We start from the raw sequence: 27,170 nt of genomic DNA, 5'->3' as shown, positions 1-27,170 counted from the left end.
GACCTCTTATGGATATGGTGCTGAATACGTGCACTCAACTTCTTTGGTCGACCGCGACGAGGCCTGTTCTGAGTGGTACCTGTCCTTTTATACTGTATGGTCTTGGCCACCAAGCTACAGCTCAGTTTTAGGGTCTTGCCAATCTTATAGCCTAGACAAGGGATAGGCAACCCTGGCACTCCAGCTGTTGTAGAACTAGAAGTCCCAAGAGGCATTGCAGGACTGGCTGCCACAGGCATGACCCACAGGAGAAGAGGGATGAAGGGATTTGTAGTTTCAGCACAGCTGAAGTGCCAGGGTTGCCTACCCCTGGCCTAGACCATCTTTATGTAGAGCTACAATTTTTTTTTTTTTGTTTTTCAGATCCTCAGAATGTTCTTTGCCATGAGGTGCCATGTTGAACTTCCAGTGACCAGTATGAGATAATGAGAGCGATAACACCCAATTTAACACAACTGCTCCCCATTCACTCCTGAGACCTTGTAACATTAACAAGTGACATGACATTGGGGAGGGAAAATTACTAATTGGGCCCAGTTTTGATATTTTCACTTAGTTGCCAGCAGTTTAGACATTAACCACTTCCCACCCGGCCAATGCACATATACGGCCGGGTGGGAGCCGCCTACTCCTGATATGACGTTCAGGAACGTCATTCAGGAGTAGCGGGATCGCGCGCGCCCGCGCAGCGGCGCAATCCCGATGCGCCCGTGTCACCCGGACACGGCACATCTCAGATCGGCAGGAGGGCTCTGTGATTGGCCCTCCTGATCACATGACGGCCGTGTCCAATCACGGCCGTCATGTGATGTAAACAAACAGCCGGTTGCTAGGCAATCGGCTCCTCCTCTCCTCACACAGAAGTCATCGCTGTGGAGAGGAGAGCAGATCGCTGCAGCCGGCTGCTGATCAGTGAGTATGAGCTGCTTTTTGCAGCTTTTTACTCACTGATCACCAGTCTAGTGTACACAGTAAACACACCACACAGTAAACACATCACACAGTATAAACACAATGTCCCCACACATGTCCCCAAAACATACATGTCCCCAAATAATAAAAACACATGTCCCTAATAATAAAAACATGTCCCCCACATATGTCCCACTAAAATCACATGTCCCAATGATTATCTGCACACATATGTACGTGATCACCTGCACACATATGTACATGATCATTTGCGTACATATGTCCGTGATCACACAAACCAATTATACACCTGACGGATTTTTTTTTACCAAAAACATGTAGCAGAATACATTTTGGCTTAAATTTATGACAAAATTTGATTTTATTGGATTTTTATTGAAGTAGAAAAAAGAAAATATTGTTTTTTTTTTTCCAAATTTCCGCTTTTTTGCGCTTATATCGCAAAAAATAAAAAACGGAGTCGTGAATAAATACCACCAAAATAAAGCTCTATTTGTGCGAACAAAATGATAAAAATTTCATTTGGGTACAGTGTAGCATGACCGCGCAATTGTCACTGAAAGCGCTAGAGATCTCAAAGCTGAAAATTGGGCTGGGAAGGAAGGGGGCGAAAGTGCCCTGTATTGAAGTGGTTAATGGCTGTTTTGAGATATTTTGAGGGGGCGGCAAATTTACACTGTTGTACGAGCTCACACTCTCACTATTTTACATTGTAGCAAAGTGTCATTTCTTCAGCCTTGTTCCATGGAAAGTTAATCGACATCTGCACAGAATGTCAAATTATCTTCGCTGGTATAGAAAACATAAGGAAAGTCCCAAGCTCAGGTAAATACCATTAAAACTCTTGGTGGGTTTAGAATCATAACAATCTATCCAGCACTAACTGTGGAGCAGTGAGACTCGGGGTGTCAAGTCGGCTCTGCCAGACGTAGCTGAACGTTCTGACCGCATTATGATGGCGATAAGTCAGTTTTATAAGTAGAAATAGAATTAACATAAGTTATGCATTGGACCTTGGTAGGTACATTTGATGCCATCCAAAATTGGGCAATTTGCTTTCTAACGAGGTATAATAATCTAGTTACCATGATGTAGATACCTTTTTGGATACATTTCAGCATCAACTGCACCCAACAGACATACCAACAGGATGAGAGTTATACGGTAGGTGTTTTAGCTAAATCGGAGATAATCTGTGTAACCTCCACCCAATATTGTCTACTTTTTGGGCATCACCAGATCATGTGTAATGGTCTCCTCTGTGAATTGTGCATTTCGGACATAAAGGAGAATCCCTCCGACCCCCAATCAAATAGTTTGGCAGGTGTACCATACGTTCTGTGCAAGATGAATAGTTGTGAGAGTTTATGGGAAGCCGATACCGACACAACTGGAAGAGACTTTAATGGAGTCTCTATGCATTAAGGTAAAAAAATACTTTTTTGGGTTCAGCTCCAGCCCTCCTTATACTTAAGTCCCATCTCTATCCAAAAGCTCCCTTTTTTTCCCCTTTTAGATTAAGGCTGGCCACTTCATCCATTATAAAAGTGGTCTTTCTGCCTTTGATGTGAATCCTCTGTCTGCCTCTTACCACCCTGCACTAATGTTGCCTCAAGTTTGCTATAAGTAGTGTGAGAGTGAAAAAGAAAGACCTTTCCCACTTTAAAAACAGCAGAAATTTCTGTTGCCAAGGAACCTCTTAGACCGACTTGCTGTCCATGTTGTATACAAAAGGTTGCTAGGGTAACTTGTGCTGTTAGGGGAAGAATGCTGGGAGAGCTCTCAGTATATGGAGGAGAGAAGAAATGTGCTCTATTTAGAGAGTTGGTGATAGTAGTTTTTTTTCCAAGGGACTGTGCACATGTATCTTATGCCTTTTTTTTTTTTTTTTTGTGTTTAATAAAGATAGCATAAGTTTAAACTCTGTAAACATTCTGAAATGTTTCAGAATACCAGTTCTGAACTGTCTAGTAATCACTAGAGCTTTTAGCACCCGTATACTGAAAAAATGATTCATGCACAGTGCTCTTTTACAATCCTCCTGCTCTGATGATTGTAAAAGAGCTGACAGTTATTTTTTTTCTTTCATAAATTGAAAAAGAAAAGGCTATAAACAACATTTGATATATTCACCCATCCCCTTTGTTTTTCATCTTATGACCCTGCATGCCCTTTATCAGAAATGTGTTTTATATATGCAATCATGTGACTGCAAAGCTTCCGGTCCTCTTCCCCACTCAGGCGTGGCTGCTGCAGCTGGTGAGAGGACACTTCCCCCTCAACAACGTATAGAGTAGTGGATGACGTCGCTGCTCTATTCAGTTCATCCCTGTTGTCAGCCCTCCCCATTGCAGAGAGGACTTGGAGCTTTGTGGTCACGTGATCACATGTATAAAAGTTAAAAAAAAGGTATTTAAACAGTGATTTGCAATAAAGGGTGTGCAGCCCCATAGGGGGAAAAAATGGAAGGAATATTTAATTGTACGTTTGATCTGGAGCAGGGGTGTCCAAACTTTCTAAACAAAAGGTCAATTTACTGTCCTTGATTTGTTACGGGGACTGGACTGTGGCCTGTGTGAGTAGAAAATGCCCCGATGTCAGTAGGAGTAAATGATGATTTTAGGGGGTAGGAATTAGAGCTGCAAGATTCTGACTAAAATGAGAATCGCAATTTTTTTTGCTTAGAACGTAGATCGCGATTCTCGCAGCACATCATCTTTCACATTAAAACAAAAAAATTGTGCTAACTTTACTGTTTGGTTTGTTCTTATTTATTGAAGTATATTTTTACCCAAAAAATTGCTTTTGAAAGACTGCTGGGCAAATACTGTGTGACATAAAATATTGCAGCAATTGCCATTTTGTTCCCTAGGGCAGTGATGGCGAACCTTGGCACCCCAGATGTTTTGGAACTACATTTCCCATGATGATCCACTACACTGCAGAGTGCCAGAGCATCATGGGAAATGTAGTTCCAAAACATCTGGGGTGCCAAGGTTCGCCATTGCTGCCCTAGGGCAGTGATGGCGAGCCTTGGCACTCCAGATGTTTTGGAACTACATTTCCCATGATGCTCTGGTACCTTGCATTGTAGTGGAGCATCATGGGAAATGTAGTTCCAAAACATCTGGGGTGCCAAGGTTCGCCATCACTGCCCTAGGGGGTCTCTGCTAAAAAAAAAATTATATAATCTATTTTAAGTGGTTAAACTTCCTGCATTTACACTGGTTGAAAGCTTGGCATACGGCCCAGATTTTTTGTTTACGCAAGAAGTTCTATCCCTTTAATCTAAGAAGTAAGGGTTAGTTACAATGTTTCAAGTTCTAAACTTGGCAGATTGCCCGGGATGCTTTCTTTTGACAGCTGAGTGAGCAGATAATCTCTCCACTTGTTTATATGAAAGAATCGCCTACTCGGCAGGAGAGATCGTCAGGGGGGGTGAATCAAGATCGCGTTTTTTTAAACGATTAATCATGCAGCTCTAGTAGGAATAGTGCCTCCTCATTGGTGTCGGTGAGATGAATGGTGTCAGCGGCAGGAACTATGCCCCACTGTTGCTGACAGTGGGGCGAATAATGCCTCAAGGGCCGGATAAAAGCAGGCAAAGGGCCACATCTGGCCCCTGGGACGTCGTTTGGATACCCGATCTAGAGGTTCCGTGTACATGTACTTTAAACCCTTTTTATACATACAAATAGATTACAATTAAAATGACACAGCCATTAAAGTGTACAACCCCAAGTCCTCAAAAATTGGAACCGCTGTGTAAAATCTACATAAAAATAGAATGCAATGATCTGCAAATCTCATAAACCCATATTTTATTCACAATAGAAAACATATATCAAATGCTTATTCTGACAAAAGGCATCATTTAAAAAAAATAAAGAATTTTGAAATAGATGGCACCAACACATCTCAAAAAAGTTAGGTCAGGGCTATGTTTACCACAGTGTAGCATCCTCTTCTTTTAACACTCTGTAAATGTCTGAGAATGGAGGAAACCAGTTGCTGCAGTTTTGGGATATGAATGTTGTCCCAATTTTGCCTGATATAGGTTTTTAACTGCTCAAAGATCCTGAGCCACCTTTGTATATTTTCTAGATACACAAAATATTTTCAAATGGTCAAAGGTCTGGACTGTAAGCAGGCCAATTAAGCACTTCGGATTCTACTACTACGATGCCATGCTTTTTTCATAGATGCAGTATGAAGTTGTCCTGCTGAAATATACAAGGCCTTCGCTAAAAAAAATAAAAAAAAAAATGGATGGGAACACATGCTGCGCCAAAAACTGGATATATATTTTTTTTTTTAGCATTGACATGGTGCTTTTCCAGATGAGCAATCTGCCCAGTTCATACTCATTAATGCATTCCCATGCCATCAGAGATGCAGGCTTTTGAACTGAGAACTGATAACAAGCCAGAAGGTCCCTCTTCTCTTTAATCCAGAGAGCGCAGTGCCCATGGTTGCCAAAAAGAATGTCAAATTTCAATTCATTTTTCCACAGAACTGTTTTCCACTTTGTTACAGACCATTTTAAATGGGCCTTGGCCCAGAGAAGACTGTGGCATTTCTGGATCATGTTCAGATATGGCCTTTTCTTTGCATGATAGACCTTGCATTTTTGGATGGCACGGCAAACTGTTCAGACAGTAATATTTAGAAATATTCCTGAGCCCATGCAGTGATGTCCATCACAGAATCATGCCGGTTTGTAATGTAGTGCCATCTGAGGGCCTGACGAACATGGACATCCAATTTTGCATTTTGACATTGTCACAGATTCCTCCTGATCCTCCTGATTTTTTTATTTTTTTATTTTTTTTTATTATGTACTGTGGATGATATTATATTTATAGGAGTTGTAAAGGTTAGTTTTTTATTTTCTAAATAGGTTCCTTGAAGCTAGTGCATTGTTGGTTCACTTACCTTTTCCTTTGTTTTCCCTTCTAAATGTTTTTTTTTTCCTTTGTCTGAATTTCTCACTTCCTGTTCTTCCTCAGTAAGCTGTTCTGGCTGACTAAACACCTCTCGAATGATGGTGTGAAGTTTACTGAAGAGAAACAAACCTTTAGAACCCCTTTAAAGTCTTTGCAATTTTACTTTGGACATTATTATTTTTTTTTTTTGACTTTTTTTTTTTTTTTCACAGATTGGTGAACCTCTGCCAATCCTCTGAGATACTGACACTCTAAAGCAGAGTTCCACTAATTTTTTGTATTTTTTTTAAGTCGGCAGCTACAAAAAGTGTAGCTGCTTACTTTTAATGCAGACACTCACCTGTTCCACAGTCCAGCAATGTGGCCATCCAAAACCTTGCTTCTCTCCCTTACCTATCCACGGCGCTGGCATTGCAAGTGTAGGCACGCGGCTGCGACAGCTTGCGGCTTCACAGCCGGGTGCGCACTGCGCATGAGCATGTTGCGCAGCGCCTCTCCATTGGTCAGGCAATCTAATGGGACTGCAAGATTGCAAGGAGGGACACGGCTCGAGCTGAAGTAGGAGCAGGTGCCTGTCAACACTAGGTACCCGTTTCACCACCTCAAAAATTACCTTTCAAATGTGGCATATTTGGGGGGGGGGGGGTGCTTAAAGCTGAACTTCCCCTTTTGGGGCGGAGATCCCCTTTAAATTGGTTTTTATTTTGTTTTTTAATACCCAATCATGTTACTGACCTTTTGCCAATTAACCTGCCTAGGCCTCGTGCACACAGGATGTTTTTTACAGCTGCTGTTTTTGGCTTCAGGCGTTTTTTTTTCTTTTTTCTTCCTGCAGCCAGTAAGCGCTCCAGCATGTTATCCTATGTGTCCATGCACACATAGGCTGTTATCAGTGTTTTTTGGCAGGGGCTTTTCTGGCTGGAAAAACCCCCCAGAACTAGTGGGTTTTGAGAAGAGTTTTTCAGCTGTAAAAATGCTCTGACACTGATAAAATCTGACAAACGTGGCTATTCAGCATTTGTCTTGTGTTTTTTGAAGCCATACGATTTTGTGGGAGTATAGTTTTGCAAAACTAAAAAAATTAAACAATCAGCTGAAAAACTCTACTACAAAAATGTTGCAAAACTCATTATACAGCTTACACTACTGTCGTTTTTTTTATAAGGTCCAGTGTGCATGAAGCTTTAGGAGGAGTTTTTCTGTTTTAAAAACGCTTAGATAAAAGCCATGAAAAATGCTGCAAAACTCATTCTACAGCTTTTTACAGTTAACGCTACTGGCATTTTTTCATAATGTCTACTGTGCATGAGGCCTTAATTGCAAAATATTCCAGCTTTTCCTTGTTTGTACCACTTGCTGCCATCAATTTGAAAATTACCCTTTTTTTTCTTTCTTTCTTTCTTAAAATGGTACATTTTACTTAGCTTAACAGTCTCCAGACCTTTTAAGAGCTTCCATATGCTGTAAGGTGGGGGTGGGCATTCTGGTCATGTGACTGTGGTGATTGGCTTTCAGAGCGGTCACATGATTGGAAAGCTTTTGATCACAAGTATGCATCTGGAGCTTTCCGATCCCTGCCAGCATGCATTGCAGGGCACGCACACCCAGCACAGAAATGTTTACATTTAGGCCGCATAAAGCACATTAAAGCCCACTTGCCAAGATGCCAAAGATGTCAAACATGTGACATATTTTCTATTGTGAATAAAATATGGGATTTTGAGATTTGCAAATCCTTGCATTCTGCTTTTATGTAGATTACACCGTGCCCCAACTTTTTTTGGGTTGTATTCAGGGGAAAAGAAAAGATGACCAATTGGTACTTGTCTCCAAGTAACGCATTTCCTATAAAATATCTAGGAGGCCAAAAAAGTGTTTTTATAAAACGCCCATATTATTGGATGTCTGCTCTGGCCAGCCTTCTATATGTCCTATATGTTATAGGTAGCGAGGCCTTCCATCATAGTGATGTGACGCACAATATTGTTTGAGCATTACATTGTGCTGCACCTACTGGAACATTGTATAAAGTACAATTTGAAAGAAAAAGTGGTGTGTTTTTTTTTTTTTTTTTAGTTTTTTTTCATTCTTTTGGCTCTGTTTCTTGTGTGAAAAATTCAGCTGACTCACTCTGTTCCAGTGAAATTATCATACAGGATTTATATAGCACCAACATTTTATACAGTGCTTTTCAATATGAAGGCAGACTGGACAGTTACAATCAATTTAGTATAAGAGGAATTTGAGTACCCTGCTTGATAGTTTGATCAAAGATGGAATAGAGAGGGAAATCGCTGTGCATTATAGTTATTCTCCATTTTATATATAGCGCCAACAGTTTGCGCAGTGTTTTAAAAGAAGAAAAAGAATAAGACAGTATAGTTGCAGCACCTTTTTAGTGTTAGGAGGCTCCGATCATGAGCATACAATCTAAAAGGGAAGAGTGAGTAATACAATGCATAACTGTGAAGGGATGAGTTGATGAAAGGGGTTAGGAAATATTATGAGCTTGGTTTTGGAAAGATTGAGCTTGTGGGAGTGGTGTGACATCTTGATCTGTAAAAGTAAGTTGGTGAGTTTTAGAAGGGTCATTTCTGTGGAGTGTTGCCAGTGTTCTATTGAGAAATGGCTTCCAAAGAAAAATGCCCCGGATGTGTCTGCGTATGCGCAGTAACAAACGCCACTCCAACTGATATGTTGATCAGCTGGCTTGATGTCAGTACAGCACATGTACAGATAGTCTGTGCCATTATCCGACCACTATGCAAACCGCGGGGGGAACGTAGTTAACAGATTGAGCCTGCGCTGTTTTTACTGTGTTGGAGGTGACTGACGGTCACTGCTATCTCCTCAGAGCTGACTGATCGGCAATCATGTGATCGCTCAGTTCTCAGGCTTAAAGCAGGCAGGATACAGTTGCAGCATCATGGAGTTATAAGTATGAAAGTTTTACTCCCTTAGTGACCAGGTCATTTTTTGTGACACGGCACTGCGTTACTTTAACTGATGTTGTACCCAAGCAAAACTTGTATCCTCCCCCCCCCCCCCCCACATGTGGCACTTTTGGGGACCAGTGACACCAATACATTAATCAGTGCTAAAAAGCACTGTCCCTGTATAAAGGACACTGGCAGGGAAGGGGTTAATAGGGGCAAACAAACAGTTAAATATGTTTTCTGGGTGTGCTTTCTTACTGTGTGGAGGATGGACTGACTGCAGGAAGAGACATCTGTGCTCCTGATTAGGAGGAACACAAGATCTCTCCCTCTCCCTCCCTGACAGAACTACAGTCTGCCTTGTTTACATAGGCAGACCGCTGTTCTGTCTCTCTTCCGAGCGATTGCGGGCTGCTGACGGCCACCGGACCTGCTGATTGGCTCCCGCAGTGTCCAATTACAGAGGGCCACTGTGATTGATATATAGCAGGTTACCAGTCCTTGGATGTGGCTGCTTTTTGTTTTTTTCAGGCCAAGAACATTTTCAGCAAACACAGAACATACCCGTTGATGTTGCGAGAAATGCAGTGTATTGATACTTAGGATTTCCCTTAAAATGAAATTGCTGTGGTAATTACTAAGGCAATGAAAACTGATCAAATCACCTGTGTAAAATAGTGGAAATTCTGAAAACATGACCTGTTGGTGCACCTTGAGCACTGGAGTTGAGAAACACTGCTCTAAACACCTTTCCCCGTCCCCATAAAATAAAGACCAACAAAGGCAGATATTTATGAAGTACAGGCTGGGTACCCTATAGCAATGCTTGGATAAAAAAAAAAAAAAAAAAGTTTATACAGAGACTGTGCTTTTGTATGCATCTCAAAATTAACGTTTTCCTTGGTTGGTGTAACAAATGAGAAAATATTCTCTTTTCTGGCAGCTTCTTTCAGGACACTAGTACTGAGTATGACCAGTACTGAATATGATGGGCAGCATTCAACCATGTTACCACTGATTCAGGTTTTAAAACTTCTGTAAGCCCCTGTTCACATTAGCGTGATTTGACAGGTCAAATCACGCCAATTGCCAGCAATAGTAGCGTCCCAATCAGTGCGACGCCAACTTTTTGCGGTGCTGCAAACATTTCCAAAAGTAGTTACTGCACTACTTTTGGCGACTTCGGGACAATTTCAATAGACATCTGTGCATGAGCTCACGCAGATGTCTTTCAAGTCGCCCCAAAGTCAGACTGAAATGCGGCTTTGAAATCGCCCGAGTTCAGATGAGCTTGCACAATTTCAAAGCCGTCTTCAGTGTGAACGAGAGCCAATTGCTTTAATTTTGGGTGTTGCAGGCTCATCATTCAGGTTTTTTTTTTTTTTTTGCTTATCGTACAAAGGTGCATACAAGCTGCAATCTCTATAGAAAAGTATGTTTTCTAGCCTCACCCTTCGTTGACATGCCAGCCAGTGCCACCAAATGCACATTGACGCTGCATTGATGGCAGGCTGACAGCACTGGTCCATTTAGTTAAAGCAGAAGAGCTTTGATGTGTAACGGCAGTGAGAGATGATGCTCATCTCTGCTGCTTGCCGCACCTCGCTCCCAAATTGAAGAGGGCCGGCTGTGAAGAGCAGACTTTGAGCGGGCGGAGAGAGATGTCACTCTGCTTGTCCGCCCGCTTGTTTCTCTCCTCTCCACTGCCTCTCTCATGCAGCCAGCCCGCTCACTGCAGCAGCTGCAACCCACTGGTTAGGGAAGGACCTTGCAGCAAGAGACTCAGGGCTATGGGCCCCAGATTCGGTCTATAGCCCCAATAGCCACCCCCTAGCAACGCCCCTGGCCACCGGTAGTGATCACATGCAAAAAACTCAGACAGGCTTGTTGTTTTGAAGTCGATCGATGGGCAGTCCCTGCTGAATTGACAGATTTAAATCATCTATGGCCGGCTTTAGGTTAGACAGTATGCACATCCAAATCAAATAAATGTGTGGCATGCCTGACTCCCATTTAGCAGCTCTAAATCAATCAAAACCGACAAAGCATTCACACTATTTCCCCACTTATAAAAACTGTGGTGAACTACAAGTGCAGTGAAAGCACCTGGAGGCAGATCGCACAGAACCCAACATGCTGGCATTTGAGGAACTTGGGACTACAGGAAAGGAAGGGTAATCTTCAAGGTGGCAATAGGGCACAGCAGGACTAGTCCTCAGGGTAGCTATATGGCACAGAAAGGAGGAAAAGTCCACAGGGCGGTAATATGGCACAGTAAGGGAGCTAGTCCTCAGAGTAGCATTATGGCCCAGCAAGGAGAAATAAGGGGTAGAATGTTTCAAAGACTCAACGCTGCTGAAGTCTGACTGTTTTGGGTAGTCGGTGTGGTGGTCTTGGCATCAGGGGACGGGATCCAGGAAGGGCACTCTGGGCACACATCAGAGAGGACATGTGGAACTCTGGGTACACAGTGCAGAGGGGAGGGAGAGCAATCTGTGGAGGACTCTGAGAACACACCAGGTTCTGGCAGCAAATTGCTCCTACTGAAAAGGGTGTACATAGTGGGGAGAAAAGGGAGTTTTTGTCTGGAAAGCAGTATAGACTATTTGGAACTACAAGTCACAGCAGTTCCAGTGTCCAGAAAGTATCAGAAAATGGTTTATACTGAACTGTCTCAGCAGTTCTAAGCACCGTCTAGTCTTTTTCCAATGAGACCTACAGCCACGAGGTCGTCTGTGCCCATCACTGGGATGAACTCATGTGATCCTTTTTCTTCTCTATATTGGCATAGGGCTAATATATGATGACCTTTACTTAAGCTGAAAGCTGATTGGTTACTATGCACAACTTCTGCGCTTGCAGGTTCTGTCTTCTCCAGCTTTAGTAAATCCCCACTGCGCACACCCCCACATGCTGTACAGATAGGTGTTGGCTGTTCTTTATTACTGGAGAAATAGCATGAATGTTTCATCTGGTTTCAGTGTGCAACTGATGGTGAAGACCAGCCAGCACATGACAGACAGGATGCATTGTGGTAAACATAAGAGGATAGCAAAGTCCATTTAAAAAAAAAAAAATTTCTAAGTGAAGAGGTAAGCAGCAATAAAAAAAAAAAATGATGTTCATTCTATGTTAATGGGAACCTGTAACCTGTTATCCCTATTTGGCTGAAAAGTGGAAGTACACTTTAAGCAGTGTGAATGTTCTTGAATTGCCTGCCAGATCAGTGTATGTCTCCAGGCTGCGTCCCAGGGAGTGTTTGCTCATGTGTAGGTGGATGAACGTTTTTCTCGGGTAAATGCATTCTTATGGGATGCTTATGGTACATTTATTTAAGACTGATCAATTGTTCCTTACCATTTATGATGACTCTTTCAGATAGTTTTAACTACTCTATTTTCATTGGCTGTTTAAAACGTGCCTAATGGCTGATAGTAGAAAGATACCTAGGTTAAAAAAAAAAAAAAGTTCTGTCAAATGATTCAGGTTTATGCTGCAACTATTACAAGAACAAAAGACCGTGGAAATTTGAGTGTAGGATGTGAAATTCTAGGGAAGTGACCTGCGTAGATTACTTGGAATATGTGACTGTAGTGCCTAAATATAAATCATTGTTGCCAGTAAGAAGTTACTAATAATTTTCCTTTTCTCTCTGTAAAGGTTGGAAGCTATTTAAGAATTTGGTACGGTATGCTATCATGGTACATGACTGACGCCCTAATGCTGCAGCAGAGGATATGGAGATTAATGGCCAGATCTACGTAAGTTCTCGTTGCTGTGATTTCAGAATTTCCTGCATCTAAAATCTAAGTGTCTAGGTGCAGTATTAGTAACACTTGCTGGGGAGAAATAATTGTACATCGTTTAGTAAATGTAAAGCTGTTCCTGTGTAAATAGTAAGTCTAGTTTTAGGGCCGGTTCACACAGCGAGGCGCGGCGAGGCGTCTCCGACTTGCCTCGCCGCGACCTGCGGGGACCTCAGCGGCGACTTGCAGCGGACTTCTGTATAGAAGTCAATGCAAGTCGCCCCCGAAGTCGCCCAGAAGTAGTACAGGAACCTTTTTTCTGAGTCGGAGCGACTCGAGTCGCTCCTCTCAGAACGGTTCCATTGTACAGAACGGGGGCGACTTGCGGGAGCAAGGCGAGGCGAGCCGTGTCGCCTCGCATCGCCTCGCTGTGTGAACCGGCCCTTAGAGACAGTTCACACAGCCTGCGTGATAAAACTCCGTAATTTACCATGCAGGAAATGTCAATTTGAGCCAGTGGTGACTTGCACTTTTAAAGTGCAGAGCATTTGTTTACTTTGTTAATTTTTTGAAATGCCACAGTGCAGCCTTTAGTTCATTTTTGTGCTCTGCAGCTGAACTTCTAAAGTCCAGTTCTTGCACACAGCACTGGCATACTTGCACTTAAATGCACCCCAAGGTGGCTGCTCTGGTGTGTGTGATCAGGACACTCGGGAGGCTGCACTTGGCGTGGCTGTGAGCAGCACCGGGGCTGTATATTGGCTGTAGGGTGGGTGGCAAGTGGTTAAACTGCCAAGCGCTTGCAAGGTCAAGTCTTTTGTCTGTAATTTGTAATTGTAATACTGTGATTATAAACATTGTTGTATTTTCTGGAGACACATTGACCTTGTGTACCATCTCCTAACTGCTGTTAAATATTATGTTTCTAGTGATCACATGGTCTTCTAAAGAAGCAATGGGTAGCTGTTGTAGCTGTCCAGATAAAGAAGCTTTTGTAGATAACCAGCAAAATAGGTTCAAGGTAAGTGTTAACTTTTCACTTGTTAAGGCATAAAGTGACCCTCTCGCTATAATGAACTTTTTCAGCAAAGCTTAGCTTGTAAAAGAAGAACGTAAATGCGTATTTTTTTCCTGCTTGCGCTGTCCAATGTTTCTTATGTTCATGAGAAATGGTCCCCCAAAATCTGCTGGAAAAGTGAAACTTTTGGGAGTTTTGATCTCCAGGGTACCGTTCAGCGCTCACTGGTTACTGCTGCTGATCTCCATGTCATTACTGTGTCTTGCAGACTTGTGGAGGTCACCAATTTGAACCAGTGGACACTGCAGGCAGCCATTGAGATTAACACTTCCAGATGTGATGGCTCCTCAGTTGTCTTCAGGGACTGTTTCACATGAACGTAGAGCTCTTGGGTAACACAGGCAGGAGGGGAGGGGTAAGTATACACAATAAATTAAGACAAAAGGTGCTGCGCTACTTTCCAATTTCTGAAATACATGAAAAATAAACATAAACAACAAAAATCTTGAGTTATCATCACTGTGCAATTTAAGTATAACAATCTTCCAGTATTAACCACTTCTGCTTAAAGTGGTTGTAAATGTTCATCTTTGCCTTATACCTTTTAAGTAAGCCTATAATAAGGCTTACCTTTTGATACTGTAAATATCCTAAATGTAAATATCCTAAACGTGCAAGTTTTAGGAGATATTTACTATGTATGCAGCCAATGACATCATCGGTGCATGTGCTATGAAAGTTTTTTTTGGGAGGGGGGGCAGTGGTGGTTGGGAACCTGCAAGGTAAAGGCATAATGTGCTAGTATGCATCTCATACTAGCAGATTGATACTTTAAAACAAAGCCCTCCCCCGCCAAGAAGTCGGCGCTGCAGGGTCTCCCATCTTCACCTGTCTTTCTTCCAGGTTTGCGGACTCCGGTTATGTGACTGGCCGGAGCTGCGAGCCGCCTTTCACCACAGGGCTCTGAAGGAATGGCACATGTTTGTGGGAACACAATCCTGGGTTTTTGCAGCAGCCTTTTATTTTATTATTCATGCACACGGACTCACTGGTAGCACAAGAGTTTACACTGTTTTAATTTTATATACACTCTACCTTTACAGCAATGCTTTGCTGGTAAATTTTACTGTAGCAACATTTCAAATACCAATGCAAGGACAGTACACACACCCCCAAAATAACATTTTTGGAACACTTATGGGGGGGGGGGGAGTAAAGAAACCTGCTTTTAATGAGCACAGATGATGCTAGGACCAGCTGGAAACGGGACATATGGGGACAAGGCACGTCAGAGCTGTCCTTTGATGCCTACACAGGCACCGACAACGGTTTCTTGAAGTGCATGTGAGCAGCTACGTTCCTCTACACAGGCACACTGTTGTCATTAAAGCTCAGGAGGTTTTCTGATTGTTTAGATTAGACTATTGTTTCTAATCAATCGGCGATTACAATAATGCATAATAGAAAGGTTTTAGTTCTTATACGTAGTAACCAAGGGCAAATTTTCATTGAAAAGAATTTCACTTTAATGTTCGTGTTTCACAGAGTGAGGAGACAAAGGGCTTCATGTAAAGGTCACAAACAATGGGAGGATGCAGATGAGTTTAATGTGCACTTTTAAAGGGAGGTGAAGATGTTAATATACAGGCACTACAGAGACAGAATGAAGAAGAGACGTGAAAGGGTTTACAAAAAAAAATCGCACAACAAAATGCGTTTAACCCCTCCAATCCTCCATTCCTTGAATCTGAGTCTACCTACCTCCCTAGGATCCCTTTATTCATAGAGTTTTCCTCCCTCCATTGTGAGAGGAGGGGGGTGCTCTCACTTAGAAACAGTGGTAGTGTTTGTAATTACTGTAATGGCCATCACAATGATCACAACCCACAGAGCCGCACTGTGTCTCTGCGTTTTGCTTATAATCTGCTTCTAACCCTGTGATCACAGGCACTCCAGAATACCACATCCACCCTACTTCCATTTTAAAAAGAATGATGCTAGACAGGTGGTTAATTAAAATCGTATAGTAAAAGCTAAACGGTGTCTGTCGCAACTTTGTAAGTTGGAGCACTTTTAAAATCTTATAATTTTCTAAAAGACTTTTTGTAAAAGCACATATATTTCTAGTAACCAGGGACTAATTTGGGCAATTTCTGGAGCCTTCAGTGGGCCTAACTATTAGCTGGCTTTGCATGCTATAATACTTGGACACAATGTTGTGCCTCCTGCTTAGAGATGGTCTGGTGTAAGTGGCTCTATAAAATAAGCCGATCAAGCAAAGGTCATGCGAATTAAACAAAATTGCCTGTACCATGAAGTTTCTCCCAGCCACAACTTATGATCAAACCTACTTTTGGAAACTTGTGTGACAAGAAGCATAGAGAGAAGTTACACCCACACAGACTTCAGGGAGTACACTTGGTGACCTTGTGAGGTGTCCTGTATTCTAGCTACATTGAAAATGGATACATTAAGTTAAATGTTCCATTTTTTTTTTTTCAGTGCCTAATTACATTGGTCCAGCTTAGACCAATGTAAGTATGCATATTCAATATCTGACCGATTCCCGTGGAAGAGAATCTCTATAGCAGTCGCTGCTACTGCAGTAATTTTAGCTTTCTTCCAGGTCCAATGCCTGGAGGCTGCCCTCTTACTAAGTAACCTCAGGAGGTCACCCGTTTGGCATGGGCACCATTGAGCGAACTTTACCTTTTCTCAATGAATGCAACTTGTTCTCTGCTTGGACGAGGTGGGTTGGTGATGGCATGATCTCCACTTCCACACTATGCATTCAGAGAATGCCTTGTATTAAGGAAAAATATAGGTGTTCTCAGAATGGCACCCATGTCGAGCGAGGGACCCTCAGGTTACTAAGCAGCGGGACAGCAACTTGCTATGGGAACTAGAATTCAGCTTGAAGATACTTTGAGTGTGGGTCCTGATTTTAGAATTTTAATGTATGCTTCAGAGAACTTGTGCAACAAAGTGGAGTTTCACTGCAAACTTTTTTTTTTTTTTTTTCCCCTCTTCCTGTGTTTCTGAAAGGTTATTAATGTGGATGATGATGGTAATGAGTTGGGCTCTGGCGTGATGGAGCTGACAGAAAATGAACTCATCCTGTACACACGCAAGCGCGACTCAGTCAAATGGCCTTACCTCTGCTTACGCCGTTATGGATATGATTCAAACCTTTTCTCTTTTGAAAGTGGGCGGCGGTGCCAGACTGGGCAAGGTGAGTTTATAGACTTTCTTTTTGTCAGGAAGAACATAATAGACGTAGTGGCATATACTCTTATTCTGCTACAATAAAGCACCTAACATTTTCCATATGAAAACATTTAAAGTGACACTAAAGCTAAGAAAAAAATAATCCTATACCTTGCCTTTTATTTGTTATCTATGTCCCTTCTAATGTACATTTTTTTGTGTGTACTGTCTCTTTAAATCATGTGCATATAAATATCTCCTAGTGCGTGCAATTCTGAGGTGCACAGTACATGTGTTTGTGCATTTAAGCACAAGTCATTAAAGCCAATATCATTAAAAAAAACTCCATAAAAATATATCACGAAAGATATCAAAGAAGAGTCCGCGATTTCATGTGAAAATTTGTAGTCCACAATATACTGTATAAAATGTAATGTGCTTGATGTGCAAAAATATCCGTATATTAAAATGTAAATCATAACAAAAAAACAGTTCACTAATCCATATAGGTGATCCTAATCCAAAGTGACTTGTGCCTGGGCAAATGGTGCAGTGTAATTCACTGGTGAAAGATAGGTGAACTCCACATGTGCTCCCCCTCAGATCCGCACTCACCACAAAACTGAACCCCTGCAGGGCTTGAAGGCACCACACTAAAGCTGCTTCTGATCCTTATCCAGTGTCTCCTCCACCTCCTCAGGTCTGGTCACTGGGTACACTCATATAGGGATGGATGGACAGAGGCATTTCATAGTGTAAATCCATAAATATATATTGTTAAAAAGCACTTACAAAAGTGCTACAGGGTCAGTACAATAAAAATGGCAATATGCCCAGGATGCCTTGCGTTCCACGGGCAAGGATCTCTGAAACCAGAAATTAGGTGATGCCTCTTCAAGCTCCGCCTTGCGTGTTTTATCACATAGATGTCATCTGGAGCAGCCCATCTCTAAGTGCATTGATAGTTGAGAAATATAGTTTGAGCAGAGTAGTACACGGGTCTGTGATTGACGTGCACCACAACAGAAGTTGAGGGAACAGCTTGGGAGCTATCATTTAAAAGACAAAAGAATGGTATGTGCAAGAAAGTTTCAACTTTTTAAGAAATTTCGGTGATTTAGTGATTATGCGGAGAATTTCAATTAATGCTGAAGCCCAGCTGCTCCAGGGACTTGAATTGATAGTAAGAAAGACCCTTTTCACACCACACCGCCCATAATGTCGGCGGTAAAACGCCGGTGTTTTACCGCCGGATTTGCGGTGCATTTCGGCAGCTAGCGGAGCGCTTTTACCCCCGCTAGCGGCGGTATTACAGCGATGCCCCATTGATTTCAGTGGGGAGCAGTGGTGGAGGAGTGGTAAACACACCGCTCCTTCACCGCTCCAAAGAAGCTGCTGGCAGGACTTTTCCCTGATGTCCTGCCAGCGCACCGCTGTAGTGTGAAAGGCCTCGGGCTTTCACACTACAGACAATGGTGCAGCTTTTTTAGGGGGGATTGCAGGCGCTATTTCTAACGCTATAGCGCCTGCAAAACGCCCTGGTGAGAAAGGGGTCTAAATGTCCTTGTTTTAGCTTTGTCTGGGAGGACTTAAATGCTGACATTTCCAGTGGAAATGTACATATGACAATAAATATAATTAGAATTGCAATTTTTTCTTTCTTTTTTTTTTTTTTTCTTCCCCATTCTGTTGTGTTAATGGTCAGAATTTTTTTTTTTTGTAGCATAATGGATAGTATCTGTGTTGCAATCTAACCACATATGGCTTTGGTTTGGACAAATTGCAGCACTGCATCTGTGAAGATGAATGAAGAGATTTATATATATATTACAGTGGATCTAAAAAGTCTAAACATCCCTGTTAAACTGCCAGGTTTCTGTGATGTAAAAAAAGAGACGCATAAATAATTTCAGAACTTTTTCCACCTTTTAACCAGTTCCCGACCAGTGCACGCCGATGTACGTCGGAAGAATGGCACGGGCAGGCATATTGGCGTACAGGTATGTCCATTTTTAAATGCCGCCCTGCCATCGTGAGCGCACCGCTGGCGGCGAGCTCGCGTGCCGGTCGGGACCCCCGTGAGTCTGGTTGCGGGGATACCCACGATCGTCTCACGGGGAGATGCACTTGTAAACAGCATCTCCCCGTTCTGCCTAGCAACAAGTGATGCTGATCTCTTCTCCATGTGATTGAAGCAGAGATCAGTGTTCACTAACACAAAGCCCAGCCCCCCACAGTTAGTAACATGCCCCTAGGAACACTTAACCCCTACACTGCCACCCCCTGGTTAACCCCTTCACTGCCGGTGTCATTTACACAGGAATCAATGCATTTGTATAGCCTTGATTGCTGTATAAATGACAATGGTCCCAAAAATGTCCGATGTGTCCGCCACAATGTCGCAGTCACAATTAAAATCTCTGATCGCCACCATTACTAGTAAAAAAAATTAATAAAAATGTCATAAAACTATCCTCTATTTTGTAAACGCTATAACTTTTGCGCAAACCAATCAATCGCTTATTGCGTTTTTTTTTTTAACCAAAAATTTGTAGAAGAATACATATCGGCCTAAACTGTGGGGAAAATTTTTTTTTCATATATATTTTTGGGGGATATTTATTATGCGTTTATTTTTATTTTTTTCTCAATTGTCGCTCTATTGTTTATAACGCAAAAAATAAAAACTGCAGGGTTGATCAAATACCACCAAAAGAAAGCTCTATTGGTGGGAAAAAAAGGGCGTCAATTTTGTTTGGGAGCCACGTCGTATGACCGCGCAATTGTCAGTTAAAATGACGCAGTGCCGAATCGCAAAAAGTGGTCTGGTCTTAATCCAGCAAAATGGTCCGGTCTGAAAGTGGTTAATGTGACCTATAAACTGTACTCGGTTGAACAACTAACTGAAATCGTTTAGGTGGTGGGAAGTAAAACAAAAAAATATATATATATATAGTTGCATAAGTGTGCACACCCTTAAACTAATACTTTGTGTGTTGAAGCACCTTTTGATTTTATTACAGCACTCAGTCTTTTGGGGTATGAGTCTATAGCATGGCACATCTTGAATTGCCAATGTTTTACCACTCTTCTTTGCAAAAACATTCTAAATCTGTCAGTTTGCGAAGGCATCTCATGTGCACAGCCCTTTTCAGATCACCCCACAGATTTTCAATTGGATTCAGGTCTAGGCCATTCCAAAACTTCAATATTTTTCTGATGAAGCCATTCCTTTGTTGTTTTGGCTGTATGCTTTGGGTTGTTGTCATGCTGAAAGATGAAGTTTCCTCTTCATGTTCAGCTTTCTAGCAGAAACCTGAAGGTTTTGTGCCAATAGTGACTGGTATTTGGAACTGCTACTAGTTCTCTTTACCTTGACTAAGGCCCCTGTTCCAGCTCAAGAAAAACAGCGCCAAACATATCTTTTGGAATTATGGCCAAAAATGTCGACCTTGGTTTCATCAGACCATAACACATATTCACACATGCTTTTGTGAGACTTCAGATATGTTTTTGCAAAATTTAGCCAGGCTTGGATGTTTTTCTTTGTAAGAAAAGGCTTTCGTCATATTCCTGCAGCTCCTTTAATGTCGCTGTAGGCCTCTTGGCAGCCTCCCTGACCATTTCTTGGTAATGTCAATGTTGTACCATATTTTCTCCACTTGATGACCATCTTCACTGTGTTCCATGATATATCTAGTGCCTTGGAAATTCTTTTGCACCCTTCCTCTGACTGATCACTTTTAACAATGAGATTCCTCTGATGATTTGGAAGCTCTCTGCAGACCATGGCTTTTGCTGTAGGATGCAACTAAGAAAATGTCAGGAAAGACCTACTAGAACAGCTGAACTTTATCTGTGGTTATTCAGAGGCACTTTAAATGATGGCAGGTGTGTACAGACTCCTGTTTAACATGAGTTTGAATGTGAGTGCTTAATTCTAGACGCAGCTACATCCCCAGTTATAAGAGGCTGTGCACACTTATGCAACCACGTTATTTTAGCTTTGTTTGTTTCTCAATTGAGTTGTACAGTTTATAGGACAAATTATAGGTAGAAAAAGTTCTGAAATTATTTTTCTTTGTCTCATTTGTTTGCATCACAGAAACCTGACATTTTAACAGGGGTGTGTAGGCTTGTATCCGCTATGTGTGTATGTATGTATGTATGTATGTATATGTGTGTATGTGTGTGTGTATATATATATATATATATATATATATATATATATATATATATATATATATATATATATATATATATATATATATATATATATATATATATATTAATATACACGCACACATACAGGTATTGTTCAAGAATATCCCTCTATTTGGGGCCGCCAGTGTGGTGGCTGTCCCTCTGGTACTCAGCTGGTACAGTCAACTTAAGTTTTTTTTTTTTTTTTTTGTTTTCCTTACCCTACCTATTTTGATGTTTTACAAGGATTAGGAATGCCCATGGCATCCTTTTTTTGTTGCTTCGAAATGCATTTCGGTACATTACTCCTTTGCGGAGGCCCTCCTGTGGAAGTGGACTCCACCTCCTGTCGTGGACCTTCCCATCTCTAGGTTTAAAGGCAACCATGATTCTTTTTCTGACCCTCGGTAAGTCCCCAACCAAGCATCTGGGTCAGTTTCTCGTCTTGACGTGGGCCAAGGTGTTCCTCCTGCCAGACAAGCTTCAGAAACTCTGGACTGCAATTTGCTGCTGTCCTGCAAGTGGTCTTCTGTGTGACCAAGTTTTGGGCCTAACGGGGTTGTTCTCCAAGGCGGTCCTTTATTAGAATTTCTATAGGAGGGTTCTTTAGAAGGATCTTGTATAAGCGAGACAAGTTTCCTATGTCCTTAGACAATGAGATCTGTGTGGGATGATTAGCCATGACTTCCTTTCTCTGGTGACTTGAGTCTCCCTGTCTTTGGGCCAGCTTTGTCCTATCCATGGTACAGTGGTTACGATGGACGCCAGCTTGTCTGTCTGGGAGGGGGCTTCTTGGCCCAAGGTCAGCTCAGGGTCGTTCAATGCTGTTTCAGCTACCTATCAGACTTTGATTCTTTCAACAGAGCTTCTTCCAGCACCTCTACTCAGGATCCAGGCGAACAATACCGCAGTGGTGACATATCAATCACCAGGGCAGAACAAGGAGCTGTCTTTGTACGGAATTTCATGCGCCAGCTTTCCCCACCATTTACGTTCCAGGTGTAGTAAACTGGCAGGCACACTACCCATGTTGTCAAGGCGAGTGTTCACTGCAACAACTCTATCTTCGATGGAGCACACTAGATGTGGATCTGCTGGCCTCCCATCTCAACAGGAAGGTGTCAAGTTTTGTGGCAAGAGCACCCTGGAGGATTTAACTGATGCTCTGGTGGCACTATGGAGCCATTACGCTTTATCCTCTAGCATCTTCCTCATCTGCTGCACCGTATAGAGCACAAAGAGATCCTGGTCATTCTGGTGGCTCCAGACTGGCCTTGGCGATTCTGATGCACTGACGTGGTGTGGCTCTTCTGCGGGAAGATCTTCTGTCTCAAGCACCACTCTTCCACTGTGCTATAATATTGCTGGCTTGGCTATTGAAGCCAGGTTCTAAGACACCTTTGTAATTCCCATAATGTTGAAGGCATGTAAATCCACCTCTTTTCCATCGTATTTGGAAGGCTTACATTTCGTGGTATGAGGCTGTAGATTTGACCACTATTTTTTCTTGGTGTCTCGGATGTTGTCCTTTATCCAACAGGGCATTTGATTAGAAGCTAGCCTTGAGTACCATTTAAGGGGCTGGGTTTCTGTCCTTGCGATTTTTCTTTCAGCACTCTTTGCCTTTTGCCACATACTCCTTGAGTAGTACCTTGTTTTAAGGTGTTCAGCATGTAGCTATTCCAGTGCAGTCTCCGTTGCTGTTGTGGGACCAGTACCTGTTTCTTTATAGTTCTTCAGAAGCCTCCCTTTGAGAATATTGGGGATCTACCCTTACGCTCTCTCAGAATGTCAGTCACCTTTTGGTTGCTGTCACATCTGCACGCCATGTGTTGGAGCTGACGACCTTGTCCTGTAAGTCTGTCTTCTTTTTCTACAGGGATCAGGTATTTTGCCATCTGCATCCCTCCTTCCTTCTGGAGATGGTCTCTGACTTTCACCTGATTGAGGACGTCATCCTTCTTTCCCTGTGGATGTTGACCTGCACTTCTTTGATGTGGTTTGGGCGGTTTGTATGTACCTGTCTGCTACTTCTAGTTTGTGAGCTCTAACGAGCAGGGCCCTCTAGTCCCTCCTGTATTGATTTGTATTGTAAGTGTACTGTCTGCCCTCGTGTTGTAAAGCGCTGCGCAAACTGTTGGCGCTATATAAATCCTGAATAATACTGCCTAATGAAGGTTGTATTTTTTTATTTTATTTTTGTGAATACGGATGACCCTGAAAAAGGCCTGGCGACCTCCTCTGACACTATTTCTCCATAGATTAGGCAGACAGCTGTACAGGCTTATGCCATTTAAGGGGCGGGTCCTTCCCTTCCCTGTTGTGGCACACTTGCCAGGGCACTTGGTGCCTCCTGGGCATTCCGACATCAGGCATCTGTGTCTCACTATTGCAAGATGGCTACCTGGTTGTCTGTCCACATCTTTACCATATAAAATTGGATGTTTGGGCATCTTTGGATGCGTGTTTCGGCTGTGACATTTTGCAGGCGGCCATTGATTCTCAGGTGCTTGTGTATGTTCTTTGGTTATCCACCCCTCACTGTGGCACTGCGTTGGGACGTCTCTACGGTCAAGAATAAGGAAGAGCGGTGTCATCAATGAATGTAAAAGAAAACGTATGGACACTTATTTTTATTGTTATATGTAGGTGCACTTGCAAAATGGGCCAGCCTTCTTACCTGAGCCTGATCCAATCCAGCTCCATGCATGAGAGAGCTGGTGTTTCCCTGCTCATAGGGCAGATTGATAGCAGCAGGAGCCATTGGCTTCTGCTCCTGTCAATCGACTCCAATGATGAGAGAGTGGGGGTGGGTCTGCATCTATTAACACAGTGGGGCTCGGGAGCACTGGTGCCCTTGTAAGAATCTATTTCATTTTGGGGCTCCAGCAAGAGAGCGAGACGGAAGCACTGGCAGGGAACCTGGGAGGAGGAAGATCGGGCTGCTCTGTGCAATTCTTTTGCACGGAGCAGGTAAGTATAGACATGTTGTTTTTTTGTTTTTTTTAAATAAATAATTTGCTTTTACAACCACTTTAACACGGAGAATACGTTAAGGTAAAAAAAAAAAACAAAGTGGAGGGCTACCTTGAAAAAAAAAAAAAAACCCATTAAAAATTAGAAAAAAATCTGAAAAAAAAATTTTTTTTTTACTTACCAGAAATGCCTGTTGCTAGGCACATCATCCTAATCTGCCTCTTCCTCCTCCGCGGAGATGTTCCGTCTTCTCTCCTCCGTGCGACGTCTTCTGGGTAATGGGTCGCGCTGTGTTCTGAGAACTGTGTGTCCCAGAACACAGCGCGCCCCATTCACAAAGCACTGCGCGACTCGCGCATGCGCAGTAGGAAACGGGCAGTGAAGCCGCAAGGCTCCACTGCCTGTTTCCCTTAGCCAAAATGGCAGTGCCAGGACCCGAGACCAAGGGACGAGTCAGCCTCGGGCGGCCGACATCACGGGCGCCCTGGACAGGTAAGTGTGCTTATTAAAAGTCAGCAGCTACAGTGTTTGCAGCTGCTGACTTTTATTTATTTTATTTTTTTTAAACCGGCCCTCCTCTTTAAGCCATTACAACCATTTTACCATCCATGATGGCTCATACAGGTCTGCTTCCTCATTGCACAGGCACTACTGGTACCTGAGGGGATTTCTGTCAAGGAGAAATGCACAGTACTGCAGGATGCAGCTTTGCTACATTGGACAGGGGCCATTTACTGTATTTTTAGCTCAAGAGGAGTAGGATGGTGAATTAGAGGATTTTAGTTTTAATATACAGTTGTCCTATCTAGTGAGCATCAGTTAGCCAAGATGTCATAAGTAACATGTTGCATGTTTTGAATAAGCACTCAAGGATCACAAATCAAATCATACAGTAAAGATCCTTTTGTAACAAGATTGTTAATTTTAACTTAATGCTTGCAAAAGGAAGAGCAATCCAAAGCTGGGACCTCACTGGTTGTCTTTGCTGGTACTGGTAAGTTGGGCTCCCTCTGCTGTCCAAAGAGGCACGGTACATCAATATAAATGCCTCCTTTGTACTGTCTGTCTTCTTTCCCTCTCCCATCTCTCCCAGAGGCCTACAAGAAGGGGGCAGTTTTCTTTTTCACCACACCAAGGAATAAAATAAATAGTGCATTGCATATCATGACTTCATAGCTACATAATCGCCACTTCTCTTTAGTCCTTTTAAAGGCCCAAATGTCTCCTAGTATTTGCATCCTCATGTACCAAGCATACAACCTCTACCTTGTGTTATTGCTTTCCTTATGCAGGATATCTTGGTATGTTGTGTATTCTCGTCACAGTGAATGATCAGTAGTGTTGTGATTATCCCAGATTGTGTGTAACTAGCTTTTTATCTCCTGAGTTTTATGATGGAAGTTCTCATTCGTTTTTTTTTTCTTTTGTTTCCAGGAATATTTGCCTTTAAATGTGCTCGTGCAGAAGAGCTTTTTAATATGTTGCAAGAAATCATGCAGAATAATAGTATAAGTGTTGTAGAAGAACCAGTGGTGGAAAGAAGTCCTCAGACAGAGCTTGATGTCCCAAGAACTCCACGTACCCCCACAAGTAAGCACTAATCCTATACTAAAATGCTAAGGTACCAGTTTTCTTTCAGCGTGTCCCGTTGATGGACCCACAGAGAACGTTGACATAAATACATGCAGTAACAATTAACCCACACCAAACAGTTACTGATGTCACTGGAGGGTTAAGTCCTCAGTACCCTGAACCATGGTCGCACAAGAAGTTCCAGTTTATTGTGGTACCAACACTACAACCCATTCCCAGAATGCTGGCTGCAGAGCATTCCTTTGGTCAAAGAAAATAAATTCTTGACTTCCTCCATAAATATACTCCTGTCAAAACTGAATATTAAACTTTCAGATGTTCACTATGAGCTTGGCCTACTTGCTGAGTAGATCTGTGTTTTTATTTTTTTCTCTTGAATCCAGACATTACTGAATTATACCTGACCACCCTGCTCATTTTTGTTTGTAATCTGTTGAACCTGAAATGGTGCTGGAACATGCTCCTTTTCCGTCCTTCACACAAGCAATTGCCAGAAGTTTTTCACAGCCTGCCTGGGAGCACACTCCTATTGACCCTCTGCAGAGCTTTGGCTGCTTCTCTTGCATGGGATCACGGAACTCAGATGAAAGTGTATCTAAACACAAATCGTAAATGTAAAATATGCTGATGGGATGTGGTGACTGCATTCATTTTCATCTCTTAGACTAGGAACATTTTCAGCAAGTAAAGAATATGTAAAAAAAAGTGCTTGATCCCCTGTGCTACTTTGTGCACAACACCTAAATATACAAAGTGTGATGGGGTCTGCTGCTATATACCTAAGTGTTCCTCCTTGGATTTGGACTGTGTGTGTGATGTGAATAGATGGTAAAGCACTCCCCTCCACAGATGCTGAGTCCACATTATGAGCTATGAATACATAAACTAAAACGTACTATGATATCTTAAGAAAAAATATAAACTTAAGTGACAAATATTTGCACGCTGTTGTGATCGCTGTGACAATGTTACTTGCAATGCTATAACACAATCTGAAAAAGAATATACCCATCGATCTTGTTGTTTCCTGTGAGCAGAAAAGACCACAAAATATTTTATTTTATTTTTTGTAATCTACTAATCGTATGTGTCGACCATGTATTGGTGATCAACAAAGGCAAGCATGTTTTACCTCTTGCCAATTACATTATCTCACAAAAGTTATTTTATATATATATGTGTGTGTGTATATATATATATGTGTGTGTGTGTGTGTATATGTATATATATATGTATGTATATGTGTATATATATATATATATATATATATATATATATATATATATATATATATATGTATGTGTGTGTGTGTATATATGTGTGTGTATATATATATATATATATATATATATATATATATATAATTTTATATTATATCTTTTCATGTGACAACACTGAAGAAATGACACACTGCTACGATTACCACTGACAACAAAAGGGAGTACACGCCGAAGTGAAAATGTTCAAATTAGGCCCAAAGCCTCAATATTTTGTGTGGCCACCATTATTTTCCAGCACTTTCTTAACCCTCTTGGGCATGGTTTTCACCAGAGCTTCACAGGTTGCCACTGGAGTCCTCTTCCACTCCTCCATGGCGACATCACGGTGCTGG

At 42.1% G+C, this 27,170-nt stretch overlaps 1 protein-coding gene across 1 annotated transcript in view; it reads left to right on the top strand.

Moving 5' to 3' along the window:
* The window catches only part of FRS2 (fibroblast growth factor receptor substrate 2), a 78,261-nt gene that overhangs the window by 45,468 nt on the left and 5,623 nt on the right, over window positions 1-27,170 (top strand). The window contains exons 2-5 of the mRNA XM_077469059.1: window positions 12,476-12,576; window positions 13,491-13,582; window positions 16,625-16,811; window positions 25,400-25,555. Coding sequence (XP_077325185.1) covers window positions 13,517-13,582; window positions 16,625-16,811; window positions 25,400-25,555 — 409 coding nt within the window. The 5' untranslated portion in view covers window positions 12,476-12,576; window positions 13,491-13,516. The remainder of the gene's footprint in view (window positions 1-12,475; window positions 12,577-13,490; window positions 13,583-16,624; window positions 16,812-25,399; window positions 25,556-27,170) is intronic.

The sequence above is a fragment of the Lithobates pipiens genome, unplaced genomic scaffold, assembly GCF_037356315.1.
Source record: "Lithobates pipiens isolate NorthernLeopardFrog02 unplaced genomic scaffold, aLitPip1_a1.2 Scaffold_8, whole genome shotgun sequence".
NCBI classification, from domain to species: domain Eukaryota; kingdom Metazoa; phylum Chordata; class Amphibia; order Anura; family Ranidae; genus Lithobates; species Lithobates pipiens.
Note: the sequence above shows the minus strand (reverse complement) of the source record. Positions and strands in the feature narration are given on the sequence as shown.